The 12,726-nt window shown below is 42.9% G+C and overlaps 1 protein-coding gene across 2 annotated transcripts; it reads right to left on the minus strand.

The window, feature by feature from the left end:
* Positions 1-502: 502 nt before the first annotated feature.
* LOC109238703 lies at positions 503-6,680 on the minus strand. 2 transcript variants are annotated; one of them, XR_002069795.1, is made up of 3 exons: positions 6,430-6,680; positions 3,061-4,937; positions 503-897 (listed from the first exon to the last, which is right to left on the minus strand). XR_002069795.1 is itself a non-coding variant. In XM_019405180.1 (2 exons), exon 2 carries the CDS (start codon positions 4,486-4,488, stop codon positions 3,334-3,336), a length of 1,155 nt encoding a protein of 384 aa, XP_019260725.1. In that variant the 5' UTR covers positions 4,489-4,937; positions 6,430-6,680; the 3' UTR covers positions 2,838-3,333. The 2 variants fall into 2 exon arrangements, 1 of the variants encoding a protein (XP_019260725.1); XM_019405180.1 differs by lacking the exon at positions 503-897 and having other exon boundaries at positions 2,838-4,937.
* Positions 6,681-12,726: the final 6,046 nt, after the last annotated feature.

Below are 12,726 nucleotides of genomic sequence, written 5' to 3' on the forward strand. Positions count from 1 at the left end.
AAATGTCCAATTCTAGTTAATTAAGCATGTGTTATAACCTCAATCTCTATTCTACCAACTTAATGTCTTCCAACACTTAAGAGATTTCTATCCCAAGTTGCTCTTCCAAGACAACTAAGGCTCATTGATAAGCAATTGATTAGCCCAAGTAGAAATCATACTATTCCTCGCTAGATTTCGTTAATAAATGGTTAACCCACTTAATTCATTGCTAATTACTTTATACCTAAGCTATGTTCTACTCTTCCAAGCTAGAACAAGCAAAATAGGCATGGATTTAGTGTTTGCAACCACAAAATCAATCAATAAAGCATGGAGTAATTAGATAACACAAAGCTTAATCAAATTTCGAATTTATATTAATAACTCAAAAATATAACCACACTTAGGGTTCACAATCCTAGCTTAATAAACTTAGCTAGACATATTAAGGAAAGAAAATACAAAAATAAAATGAAAAACTAAACATAATAGCTAAAGAGGAAATAAAGATTGTGTAGAAAAATGGCGAAGTCACCCAAAATCCCAAAAGCTTCTACACAAAATATTCTTGCCAAAATGATACCCTAGAATGACTTAAAATAGCTATTTATACCAAGTCCCACGACTGGATAAAATTGCCATTCGGTCAATTGCGTAGCTAATTGCGTAGCTAATTGCGTATGTTTAAACACTACAGCTTTTTCCTTGTGCGTAGGATATATGTGTAGCCTACGCAAGTTGGTGTAGGCAAAAACAGAATGTCCTAAGAGCTTTACTTCTCAGGTTTTTCCTCTACGTAGCCTACGCAGGGTCTTCAGCTCAAACTTCAACTTTTCCATTTTTCACTTGGACTTGGTCTTTTCTTGATATTTTTTATTTCTTTCGTTTCTTTAAGCGTACTCAAAGCTTCATTACCTATAATCGAGCCATTCAAAGCATAATTAGTCCTTTTCTCCCCAATAAATGGGACATAAAATCCTATAAAAACACAAGAGACATTGGCTAAAAAGTCAACTTATCAACTCCCCCAAACTTACAGGTTGTCCTCAACTAAATCAAGACTCAAACTTATAGCCCGTTTGGCCAAGCTGCAAAAATCGGCTTATTTTGAAAAGTGCTTTTTTCCAAAAGTGCTTTTCTCAAAAGTACTTTTGGTGAGAAGCAGTTTGTGTTTGGCTAATTAGTTTAAAAAGCACTTCTGAGGAGCAATTAGTGTTTGGCCAAGCTTTAAAAAATTGCTTCTAAGTGTATTTTTCTCAAAGGTGCTTCTCAAAAAAGTACTTTTGGAGAGAAGCTACTTTTTTCTGCTTCTCCAAAATTGCTTCTGCTTCTCCTCAAAAACACTTTTTTTCCTTCCAAAAGCTTGACCAAACACCTCAATTTTTGGCCAAAAGTGCTTTTGGCCAAACAAAGCACTTTTGGCCAAAAAGAAGCTTGGCCAAACAGGCTATTAGGCATCAATTCATTGAAGCTACTACACATTTAAGCTCACAAGCTAAAGCTAGCATCACAACTAAGCTAAGAAGCATTCAAGCGCAAAAACTCATGACTTCGGTTGGTACCACAACTATACCCAAATGCATGTTCCTCAACAACTTCCAAAGACTTTAAATTTCAAAACCACGAGTACCAAGCAAGTAAAGCAGGTTTTTCAAATTACGATCACAAAGCTTCTAAAGTTATCTTTAAGTCACAAGGCCACTTTCTTTTGTTCATGTGTCCCAATTGAGAAAAGAAACAATAATCACACCGGAGTTTCCATGTGTCCTCACAAATCAAGAGAGATTCAGGAAAAGTGGGATATGAATCAAAAGAAGTAAGCACTCTATCTCACAAAAGAAGTTCAAATATACAAAAGTAGTGCATAGGCTTGCCCCTTGCGTAAATCTACAGTAATGTAGGTGTGCCTAGTTCAAAATCATTTAGGACTTGCAGGAATGTATTGTAGGCTTTGGTTGGAGGTAGGGCATCAATATGGGTAAAAGTGACTATGACCTTCCTAAGCACTACAATCTTGACAATTCAAAATACAATTCCTTTCAAAATACCCCCCTTTTGCTCCCTTTTTCAACTAGGCGATATGATTGAGTTACACCATTAGAGCTCCCTAGTTCGCAAGGCTTTCCTTTTGTGATCACCACCTTTGTTATGAGTCTCTAGTCTTCCCTTTTTATTTCAACTCTTTTTTCTTTTCTTTTTTTTGCTGTCTTATTCATTGCTTCTTCTATTTTTTTCATCTCCTCCCCAAACTTAAGCTTTTGGCCAAAATTGTAATTTCAAGCGCTTAAGAAAGTCGGAGCATCAAAAGAGGTTAGCATAAGAAGGGAAAAGGGCTTGTAATGTGATTGACAATAAAAGGCTAAAGGCTCAAAAGAGTTGACTAGGATAATCTTGTCAAAGGTAGATAATTAAAGGCACAAGCGGTCCAAAGAAAGCCTAAACTCATTTTCTAAACCAAGCACAACCTAGAATTTTGCCTCGAAACACACTTGGGCAAGTTCTAGACCACAATTGACACAAAAGTACTCAACAACAACCTCACATCACATGGCTTATGCACACTCAAAGCAGATATATGTATATAAAGCCCGGTTGGAACACATGAACGCAAAAAATTGCCATAGCCTAAAAGCTATATAGTGACATTAAAGCTAACAATGAAACCTAAGGATCATGCCAAAAATAATCAAGTCAACTACTTCCTAGAATTTTCAAAAGCATACATTTCATGGAAAGATGTTTCAAGGCATACATCTAAGTAGTGTTGGTACCAAACAAGTCAAAAGTTGACACACCGACACTACTAAAAATAAAAATATTTCCGGTTCAGGTTGCATCTTTGGGAAAGATCCATGTCAAAGAAAACCCAAAGAGGTTATTGCTAATTCCTAGAAAACGTAAAACAAAAGATCAATAAAATAAAAGAAGAGAAAAGACTGAAAAGAAAACATAACATCAACTAATGACATCAAAAAGTGTCAAGCATACCAAAACTCATCTATACCCCTCCCCCAACATAAAAGTTTGCGTTGTCCTCAATGCAATCAAAGCAAGTATAAGGATAGGGTAAAGACGTACTCCCTCAATCTTAAGCTCCTCGACGCTAAAGCTCTCCTGCATGTGGTGTCTTAACCACTCTCGTGGGAGAGTGAGCGGGAGCAACTGTGTGCTCATCAATAAGCGGCTCACTCTCCACTCTGTCATCCTTGCTCAAAGCTGCATCTCGGGCGTCATCCCCACAAATTTGGGAGTCATCTTGTAGTCCAGACGGACCCACACTGCAACTCTCCAACTTCTTGAGCCTCTTATCCATATCCTGGACTATACTCTCTATGGACAAAACTTTACTGTTCAAAGACTGAAGTGTATCAAGCATGGCTTGCCTGATCTTGTCCTTCTCTTCCCTCTCTTTGTTTTAGCCTCAGCTGCTTCTCTTTCTTTTGATGATTTTGCCCTGTACAACTTTGCAAAACCCATAAGCATGTTCTCCATTGGTGCCATAATTATTGTCTGCTTGGGAGGTTTGACACTTTGTAACTCTTGTGGAAAAGGGGCATCGGATGGATGAGTCATGGCTCGCAACCTCTCATTTGTGTCAACAATCATTGAGCCCATAGCTGCTAACAATTGTTTCACATCGTCACTTAGCACTACGGGTGTACTGGTGGATGAAGAAGGTGCCTCAAAAGTGGTTGGAGGCGCTGTACTGGCAGGAAGTGCAGCTACATTGGTAGTGGCATCAGAAGCAGCAAAAGATGTAGTGGAGGCACTGCGAACATTAGGCAAAGGAGCAATAGGTGATGGTCTGGATGATGAGGTGGCCGGATCACTTTTCTGCATCTTGGACAATTGATCAGAAGTTATGTGTTGGAAGATTTTGGTTGGAGTGGCGCGTGGCAAAATGCGATCAGAAGGAAGAGCTGGTACTTTATACTTCTCGAAGAGACTAGTTAGGAATCCAGGAAATGGCATAGCGCTTGTGCTCATTGAGAATTTCTCCCTCAGCTCCATTACTATTTCACCCACATCAACTGGCCATTTGGACATGATAGCTGCAATGAGAATGGTTTGCGTTTCAGAAGCCTCAGCATAGTTCTTTGATGGCATTAATCTGTTGGCCACAAAGATATTCCAAGCCACGGCTGTAGCATTAAACCCAGTCTTGTAAATTTTACCTTTATGTGCCCATGTTGGATTTGAATTTTCCATCTTTACAGTGTTTACCGCCCAAGTCCTATTAGCCTCTCTATTACGTAATGCACTCGCCACTCGACCGTTATCTTGTGCGGTCAACCCAAGCAAATCATCGAATGCATGCGCATTCAATGGTACCCACGTATCTCTAATAGTCACCCCAGACAATGAGTCTTGTTCCTCTTTGCTTAGTGCACCAACTTGAGCAAAGAATTCACGCAAAAGCGTCTCATTTCTGGCCCATGAGCCAGTGAGGATCATCCAATTTCTCCTAACCAACTCATGGTAAAACTCAGGGAGATTCTTTTCCATATCTATCGATTTGTAGACTCCATGATCATCAGCAAATGATCTTTCTTTTGGTAGGGGGTGGGTACCAGTGGTTCAGCCGGAAGAAGTCTCATTGTGTCCTCGACTTCTTGCACAACTGGTTGGTCTACAATTACCTCTTGAGATACTGAAGGAGGTGGGGCCATATGTGGAAGAGGAGCTTCCCGTGAGTGTGAAGCAGGTTTAGAAGATTTGCCATTGCCTCTAGCTTTCTTCTTTGTGGATGGTGCAACTGTTGGTACATCCTTTCTTTTAGTTTGCTTTTGTGGAGCAGAGGACGTAGAGCGTGAAGCATCTACTTGGATCATCATGGGGAATGGTGAGTCCCGAACCTCAGACATTTTCTTGCCATGGCCTTCTCTTGAAGGTGCCCGTCTCAATCCTCCATCACCCTTATTGCCATCACTCGAACATTTTTGCTTTGAAGCCATCTGTATCATAACCAAGAATCATCATTAGTTATGGTTGTTGTAAAATCAGAGCTTGGTGGTGTCAAGAATATTATGGTTGAAATTTAGTACTCAGACTTCCTAAAATTTAAACCCACAGACTATAATACAAACCTCCATCAACTTTCCCAATCAATTCCAACAAGGATCAAGTTTTTGTGGAGCATAACACTTAAGAAACCAACATTTCAAAGCATTGGATCAGAATTACAGTAAAAGATCATTCAAGCAGCATGAGAGTGCATTGAGGCAGATTAACAGACACTTGAAGCACATAGAACATTTCAAGATCACAACTCTGGTGGGTACTCAGACTTCCCCCTATTGTTTTTCGACAAATTTAACACATAAATAACCTTCACTCAATGGTTTACCAATTAAACAGTCAATCCGGTTCAACCTCGACAAAAAAGATTCATAAAGAGACAATCTTGCACGTGCTCATACCATACAGACGACTCCTGATTTTTCAGACTCCAACTCAAGGTTTTAGAAGTACAAGTAAGATTAAGCAAGATTAACCACTAAGGCATGTCAAAAATTATTGAGCAAAACAGTCCAATTCAATTAGAAACTGAGCCTCAAGGATCTCTCTATTCACCAGTTTAGACAGTAAACACCAAGTGCATGAGGCACTGCAGTTTTACACTCAAAACGATGCCAAATTATCACTTCCACACCACAATTTCTCAAGAATTAAGTAGAAATTATCACAAGCTTGAGGTTCGACTCCACTTATAGCACCTTAGTAACTAGTAAATGACAAGAATCACTCTCCAAAAACATGCAAAATCAATCCGAAATCAGCCTCAGACTCTCAGTTGTAACTTCCATGACGAACAATTTCAAGTTTTCTCAGCAAAATTCAGCTTGCTACCTCAACTTCTAATCATCAATAACACACAGATTTAAGCAAAAACAAGCATAACTTTTACTTTGTAATCTATTTCCAGCATACAAGTGAAGAGCAATCCCAGAGAATCAGGCAGACTCGCACTCAGTTCATTCAAACAGCCTCATCAAGCACTCAACTTTGCACACATTTTTGTCACAAATTGAACAAAACTAGCATAAACTAGAAGTTCGACTCTAATTACAGCACTTAAACAATGAAAAATCAACAAAAAATAGGCTCCAAATCAGCCACCATTACTCAGAAATCAAGCTCAACTACGCCCTGTTTAGTCGAGTTCAATGGGGCAATTCACCAAACACCTTATATGCAGTTGTGTAACTCCATTTCAAAGCCTATTTCAACTATCTTCCGACCCCAAATTTAACCATATAAAATGGTATTCAACAATCACCCAACAACAGCAAATTTCAACAATAACAATCACCCATCAGAAGAAAACGTCTCGGCAAGAGACGAACAACTTAGAGCAGAACGGGAAGAGAGAAATCGGGGCAGTAAGAGAGGAGAAGAAATTCCAGCGAGTATATTTAAATAGAAGAGGAGAGGGAAAGAGTATACCTGATTCGAGCTTTCACCAGAATTTGTGACCAGATAAAAGAAGCAGTGGTGGAATTATTTTGTTTTTTACAGACTTGTGCGTAGGGTACGGGGAGAGAGAAATTGTGCGTAGGGTGGGTGTAAAACAAAATAAATACTACCCGGGACCAAATAGTAAATTGGTCAACCTTAGTCAAACCCTCATTGTGCACCAAAGGTCTCTCCCTGCGTAGCTTTTTCAAGTTATTCGTAGCTTTTGGTTTTGCTGCGTCGAACATGCGTAGCCTATGCGTTCATCCTCACCTGCTGCTCCAAAACAAATTTTGCTGCTGGCTTTGCCTACATATCCTGCGTAGGTTACGCACGACCCAGTGTAATCCCACTTAGTGGGGTCTGGGGAGGGTAGTGTGTACGCAGACCTTACCCCTACCCTGGGGTAAAGAGGCTGTTTCCAAATAGACCCTCGGCATCCTTCCCTCCAAGAACTTCCCACCTTGCTCTTGGGGAGACTCGAACTCACAACCTCTTAGTTGGAAGTGGAGGTTGCTTATCATCAAATCAAAAGAACAAAATCATCAAACCAAAAGAACAAAACACACAAAATTACTCTAGATAAAATCAAAATGCAAGAGATAAAAAGTAAAGAACTTGGGACTCTTTTTTTTTTTGTTTAATCACTAGAAACTTGAAAATGATGGGTTGCCTCCCACCAAGCACCGCATTTAATGTCGTGGCACGACGCCATAGCGAACACAATTCAAAATGTTATTGGGTTTCCCAACTAAACTTTTGAGACCACTTTTCTTGTATTAATGGGAGCCAAATAATGCGAATCCGTTGTCCATTCACTTTAAAGATCATTTTATCATCGTCGGACTCCAAACGCATGACACCAAATGGGTAAACATGCACAACCTTGAATGGCCCGGATCATTTTGATTTCAACTTGCCCGGGAACAACTTAAATCTAGAATTGTAAAGAACAACCAAGTCCCGGGGTGGAATTCCCTCTTCATGATTGTTTACCGGAAAAATGGTAATAACAATTAAATTTGATTATGGGATTCTAAAAATACGTGATCTATCTTTATGCTAGTTGTTAGGCAGTTGATGCTATGTGTAAGATTTAGAAACGAGATAAGAGTTTAGAGCAAGGTGATAACCAAACCGATAGGTTAGCAATCGGGGCCTCGAGCTTGTCAATTTGGGGGCCTCGAGCTTGTCAATTTGGGGGCCTCGAGGTCGATTTGGGTGCTCGGCTGGGAGGTATCGAAGGTGATTGATGTACGACTAACAGAGTAATAGTTATAATAAAATCAAGGAAGGCTCTTTACGGCCAATAATAACTAATAAATGAAGAACAATAATGGAGACAATAAATAAAAGTAATAGTATCAAGAGAACGTGTTAGAGAGCAAAATAGAATGTTCTTGTGTATTTAGTATGGAGCAACAGATCTCTACAAAATGGCAAGGACCCCCTTTATATAGGAAGGGAGAATCCCAACATAGTACAAACGCATTTATTATAAAGATATGAAAATGGAACAGCTAGTTGATGTCATGATGCGGGCTCAGACTAGCCTGACAGACTTTATCGGCTCTAGCTGCACCCCTTGGGAACTCCCCACTTTTCCAATATAGTCGTTGGTCTGCATTGCCCCGAGGTCGAGCGTCGACAGACCTCGAGGGTGAACCTCGACCCCAGTCTCCGGCCTTGTGAAGCATGTTTACGGGGCATCATAATGACGGGAAATTGGACCCTCCGATTTTACCGTGCACAGATAGTCTCCGCGTTTCTTAGAGTGAAAGTGATAAGAAACGACCTTGAATTTTTGCCCCTCTGATACTTTTGTAACGACGACAGTCATAAGGTGCCAAAAGACGACGCACATGCAACCCTTGAAGGCCTTCACATTGATTATGGCAGTTAGTTGTCCCTTGGACTCCTTCAACGTGCACACGAGACTTCTATAAATACTCCTCTTCTCGTTCTTTACAACTCACTGCATTACCAAACCCAAAAAAAAGGTTCATTCTGCCTTTACTTTTGTTCTTTCTTAGGAACGTAACTTCCCTTTCTCTTCCGGAATTTTTGAGGAATGGCGAAAACTTCCGCCTCTGCTTCCCAAGAGAATGTGACTTCATCCTCTTCGCTTCTATCTCAAGGTGAAGCGGAAATGCCTCCTCATGCTGAGGAATGCGTTCCAGGATTTTTCGCGATGGCTTCCGATTTCAAGGTTGAGAGGCCTTCTTCGAAGCTGGGGCGTCGTGATCCTATGTCTCAGTATATTAGCTCGATAACAGACGTCAGAAGAATGATAACTGGTTGTCGTTGGGGGCGGGGGGGGACACGGTGCTTGTGGAGATCCCTACTTAGGAGGAGGATATAACGATATACAAAGCCGATTTTCTCAGTGTGTATACTTACCCGTTTACCATAGGGCCGGTGGGGCCATCCTCGCCCCCGATTGATCCCGTGATTCTCGACTTCTGCCAACGGTATCAAGTGACCTCGGTCAAGTTCATCCTTCATTCTGGCGCGTCGTCTATATGATCAAATACTATGTGAACTTGATTGAGGAGATGCCTTCACCTTCGATCACCTTATTAGGATGTACAGCCCTCGCATCTTCCGTGGGGGTCTAATCAAGATCAGTTGCCAAGCTCTGAGGGCCCTCTTTGCCTGCACCGAGGAGTTTGGGAATAGGGGTGGATAAGCCACTTTGTTCGAGTAAGGACTTCGGATCTGATCCCGGTGGAAAGGATGCCGTTCCCCGAGAGGTGGAATATGGAACATAAGTAGATACGTTATCTAGCATTCCCTTGCTTCTTTTTTACTACATTCTTCTAGGCACTTAATTTCTCCTGCTAATGCAGCTACCACAATTTATCCTGCCGTAGTCACGGACCTCCCGGGTTGGGTCGGCCGGCTGAACTCGGTTTGCCCATACGCTGAGCGAGTGTGGCGTGATTTGTCTTTAGCTCGGTGGGAAGCTAAGATCATGGTGAGCTTTTACCCCTGTTGTAGTAGTATTTTTCCACCAAAATCTCTACTTCCAGCGCTCTTGTTTCCGGTGCTTACTTCTTACATTTGTGTAGGTCTGGGTGAGGTCCCCTTAATGAAGGAAGCGTCTCCTGGTGAGGAGGGTGCTTTGATACCCGACGAAGGGAAGAAAAGACAAAGGGATCCGTCGAATGAACCTTCGGAGTCCAAGAAGTTTAAGGCGGAAGAAACTAAAGTCGACCCAGCAAACCTAACTCCAAAAACAGCGGGGAGTCTTCGAGTTGAAGGTGAGGGGGAAAATAGCTTTTTGACAGCGCCCAAGGGAGGGGTAAACCTGGCCGATCCTTGGGCCGTGGGGATGGTGGTTTCCGAGCCGGAGCATGACGTCGTCGTGGTCCAACTTCAGAATGGAGAGACCACTGTGGGAGTATCGAGTGATGCCCTTGAGCCGGCCGATGGCCGAAATTCCCCTCGGGCTGGGACGCCTTCGATAGGCAGTTCGGAGGAGCCTAGTGCTTGAGCCCTGAATGGACAAGAGATGGTCCTGATTAACCCTGCTGGTGCCGCCGTCGAGAGTGATTCTCCTCAGGTAACGACCTTACCCCCTAAGGGAGTGCAAGACGTCCTGCATGAAGAATCTTCCGATGCGGGGGTGCCTATCAAAGGCAGAGATGTGATCGAAAGGCTTCCAGCCGTTCCCAAGGAAATCCCCGAGATCGATGATTCACTCGTCTTCGACGAGATGAGCAGGTAGTTTTTGCGGATCCTGTCCGTTGCTCCGGCCTCTGTCGTTCTGGCCTTTATCTTTCTAACTTGTCCTTTTTATGATTTCAGGCCAAGGTGCTTTACAGTCAGGCTTTCACCCGGTTTCAGGCTGAGGTGACCCGTCATGAGCACGAAAAAGCTCATATTGCTGAACATGTTATCTAGTTCCCGTTTGCTTTTACATGAATGTTTGCCAGATCCCAGTGTTTTAACATCTTGGATTTGATTCGTGCAGTTTGATAAGGAAGGTGCCCTGCTAAGGGAGGAGCTCCGGGCCAGAGACTCCGAAGTCTCCGAATTCAAACGGCATGTGAGAGAGATAACTTCTGAGAGGGATGTCCTCCAGGAAAAGGTGGCCTTAGTTGGGCGTCAGCTTAGTAACACGAGGGCGGATAGTGACAAGTATAGAGGTCTCCATTTTGAGTTAGTAGCTGCATTATCCGGGATCAAAACTGAAGCCGAGGCGCTTATATCTTTGCATAGAGAGGATGCCATCGCGACAAGCACTCAAGCCGGGAGGGCATCTGAGGAGGCCGAGCTGGAATTAAGTCGAACTGTGGAACATGCTCGGTTGGGATCTCGGAGGCAGACTCTTGGGGATATACACGCAGGAGATATCAACTTACCTGCGAGCTCGGGAGGGTGAAGACCCTAGAGACGAAGGATGCTGCCTTGCTTGCTTTCGGAGGTGCGCCGGGAAGTAGCTCAGGAGGTGATAAAAAATGAAGGTTGAGCCCCCGGAGGGGAAGAGGCCGTTGAAAGACCCAAAGTCGTAGCCGGAATCATTGGGGTGCAACCTTCGGTGGAGCCATCGAAGATGTAGGCTTGATGACGTATTGGGGTTCTATTTGGTTCTTTCCTTGTAAGGGTTTTTTCAGGACTTATAAACATCCCCCTGTGGGCCATAAAAAGGCTTTTTGTTTCCTATCCCTTCTTTTCCCTTTTGTTTTCTGGAAATACTATGTGATGTTTTTTGACATTCGACCCGAGATCCCAAGTCTTGGGTTAGACCCTCGGGCTTTGCTATTGTCAAGCGAGCCACAACGGTCGAAGATCAGTCTCCGAGAGTTTCGGGTCAGACCTGGCTTTCATGCATCCTACCGGCACAACCTTTGATCTTAGCGCTGGTGATAGTGACTCGTACGCATTGGGTCAGTACGCCCTTTTAGTATAAGCTGGCATTTGAGCTCTTATGCTTTTGCTCTTTGGCATTTTTATTAGTTTGGGTTCAGTATTCGAGTCGGGTTTTGACTCGAGCTCCTTTGACCCTCAAGTTTTAAAATTTCAAGCTGGCCCTTAGGCTCTTATGCGTTGGGTCGATGCGACCTTTCATGTGGGCTGGCGACAATGGCTCTTACGCCTTGCTCTTAGGCATATTTGGTTAATTGTTTTGGGTTCAGTCTCCGAGTCGGGTTTCGACTCGAGCTCATTCGACCCTCAAGTTTTAAAATTTCAAGTTGGCCCTTAGGCTCTTACACGTTGGGTCGATGCCACCTTTTATGTGGGCTGGCGACAATGGATCTTACCCCTTGCTCTTAGGCATATTTGGTTAACTGTTTTGGGTCCAGTCTCTGAGTCGGGTTTCGACTCGAGCTCATTCGACCCTTAAGTTTTCGGATTTGTGTGGGCTGGCGACAACGGCTCTTACGCCTTGAATCGATGAGACTTTTTATATGGGCTTTCGACAATGGCTCTTACGCGTTGGGTCGATGCGACCTTTTATAGGCTTTATTTTTCCCTCGTTAAGGACTTTTTTGGAATAATGTTTGTCTGACTCTTCGGCGGTTTAATAAAAAAACCTCGATTGTGAGTCGTTATATGGCGATGATCGAGCACCTCGGGAGGTTTGTATCGGAGGCTGAGTATCTCAAAGACTGTAATTTGGAGCTGACATGGTCGAAGCTCTTTTGCATGTGTTGAGGGTATCCCTTTTAACAAGTTCTTTTTGAAGTAGATTTGAAGTACTTGAAGGCCTGTGATTTTGTAGCGACACTCGGGCGTCCCCGAGTCACATTAGTTGGGCTGGTACAGCCTTTTGACTATTTATGCTTGGCAGGAGCCATTTTTAATCACGAGTAAAGTATTTTTGACGTCTATATCGAGGGTATGCCTTTTAGGAGTCTTACAAGTTTGATATATAGCCTTAACTTTGATATCGGGTTTATGCCTTTAGTAAGGTCTTACAAAATTTTCATGCCTTTAAGGTCTTACAGTTTTGGATACTTGGTACAAGTATGGTTCGTGCCTTGCTCGAGGTATTACAGATATTGCCACTTGGTACAAGTGTGGTTCATGCCTTGTTGCCTTATGTAAGTCTTACGAGACCGAGTCTGCCCGCTTGGGGTCTTATGGTCTCGGGTTTTTAATGAATGGTGATTGGCGATAGTCCCCTAGTCATCGAGGTTACCTTGGCTCGGGAGCCGTTACTCGTAAACTTGGTATTGCCTCATTGAGGGCTTACGATTTTGGAGATTCCGACACTGAGGTCGTGCGATTTTTGAGATTTTGACGCCAGTCTCTGAGTGTTCGGGACACTTTCGGCTTTGG

Source organism: Nicotiana attenuata, unplaced genomic scaffold (genome assembly GCF_001879085.1).
Source record: "Nicotiana attenuata strain UT unplaced genomic scaffold, NIATTr2, whole genome shotgun sequence".
Lineage (NCBI taxonomy): Eukaryota > Viridiplantae > Streptophyta > Magnoliopsida > Solanales > Solanaceae > Nicotiana > Nicotiana attenuata.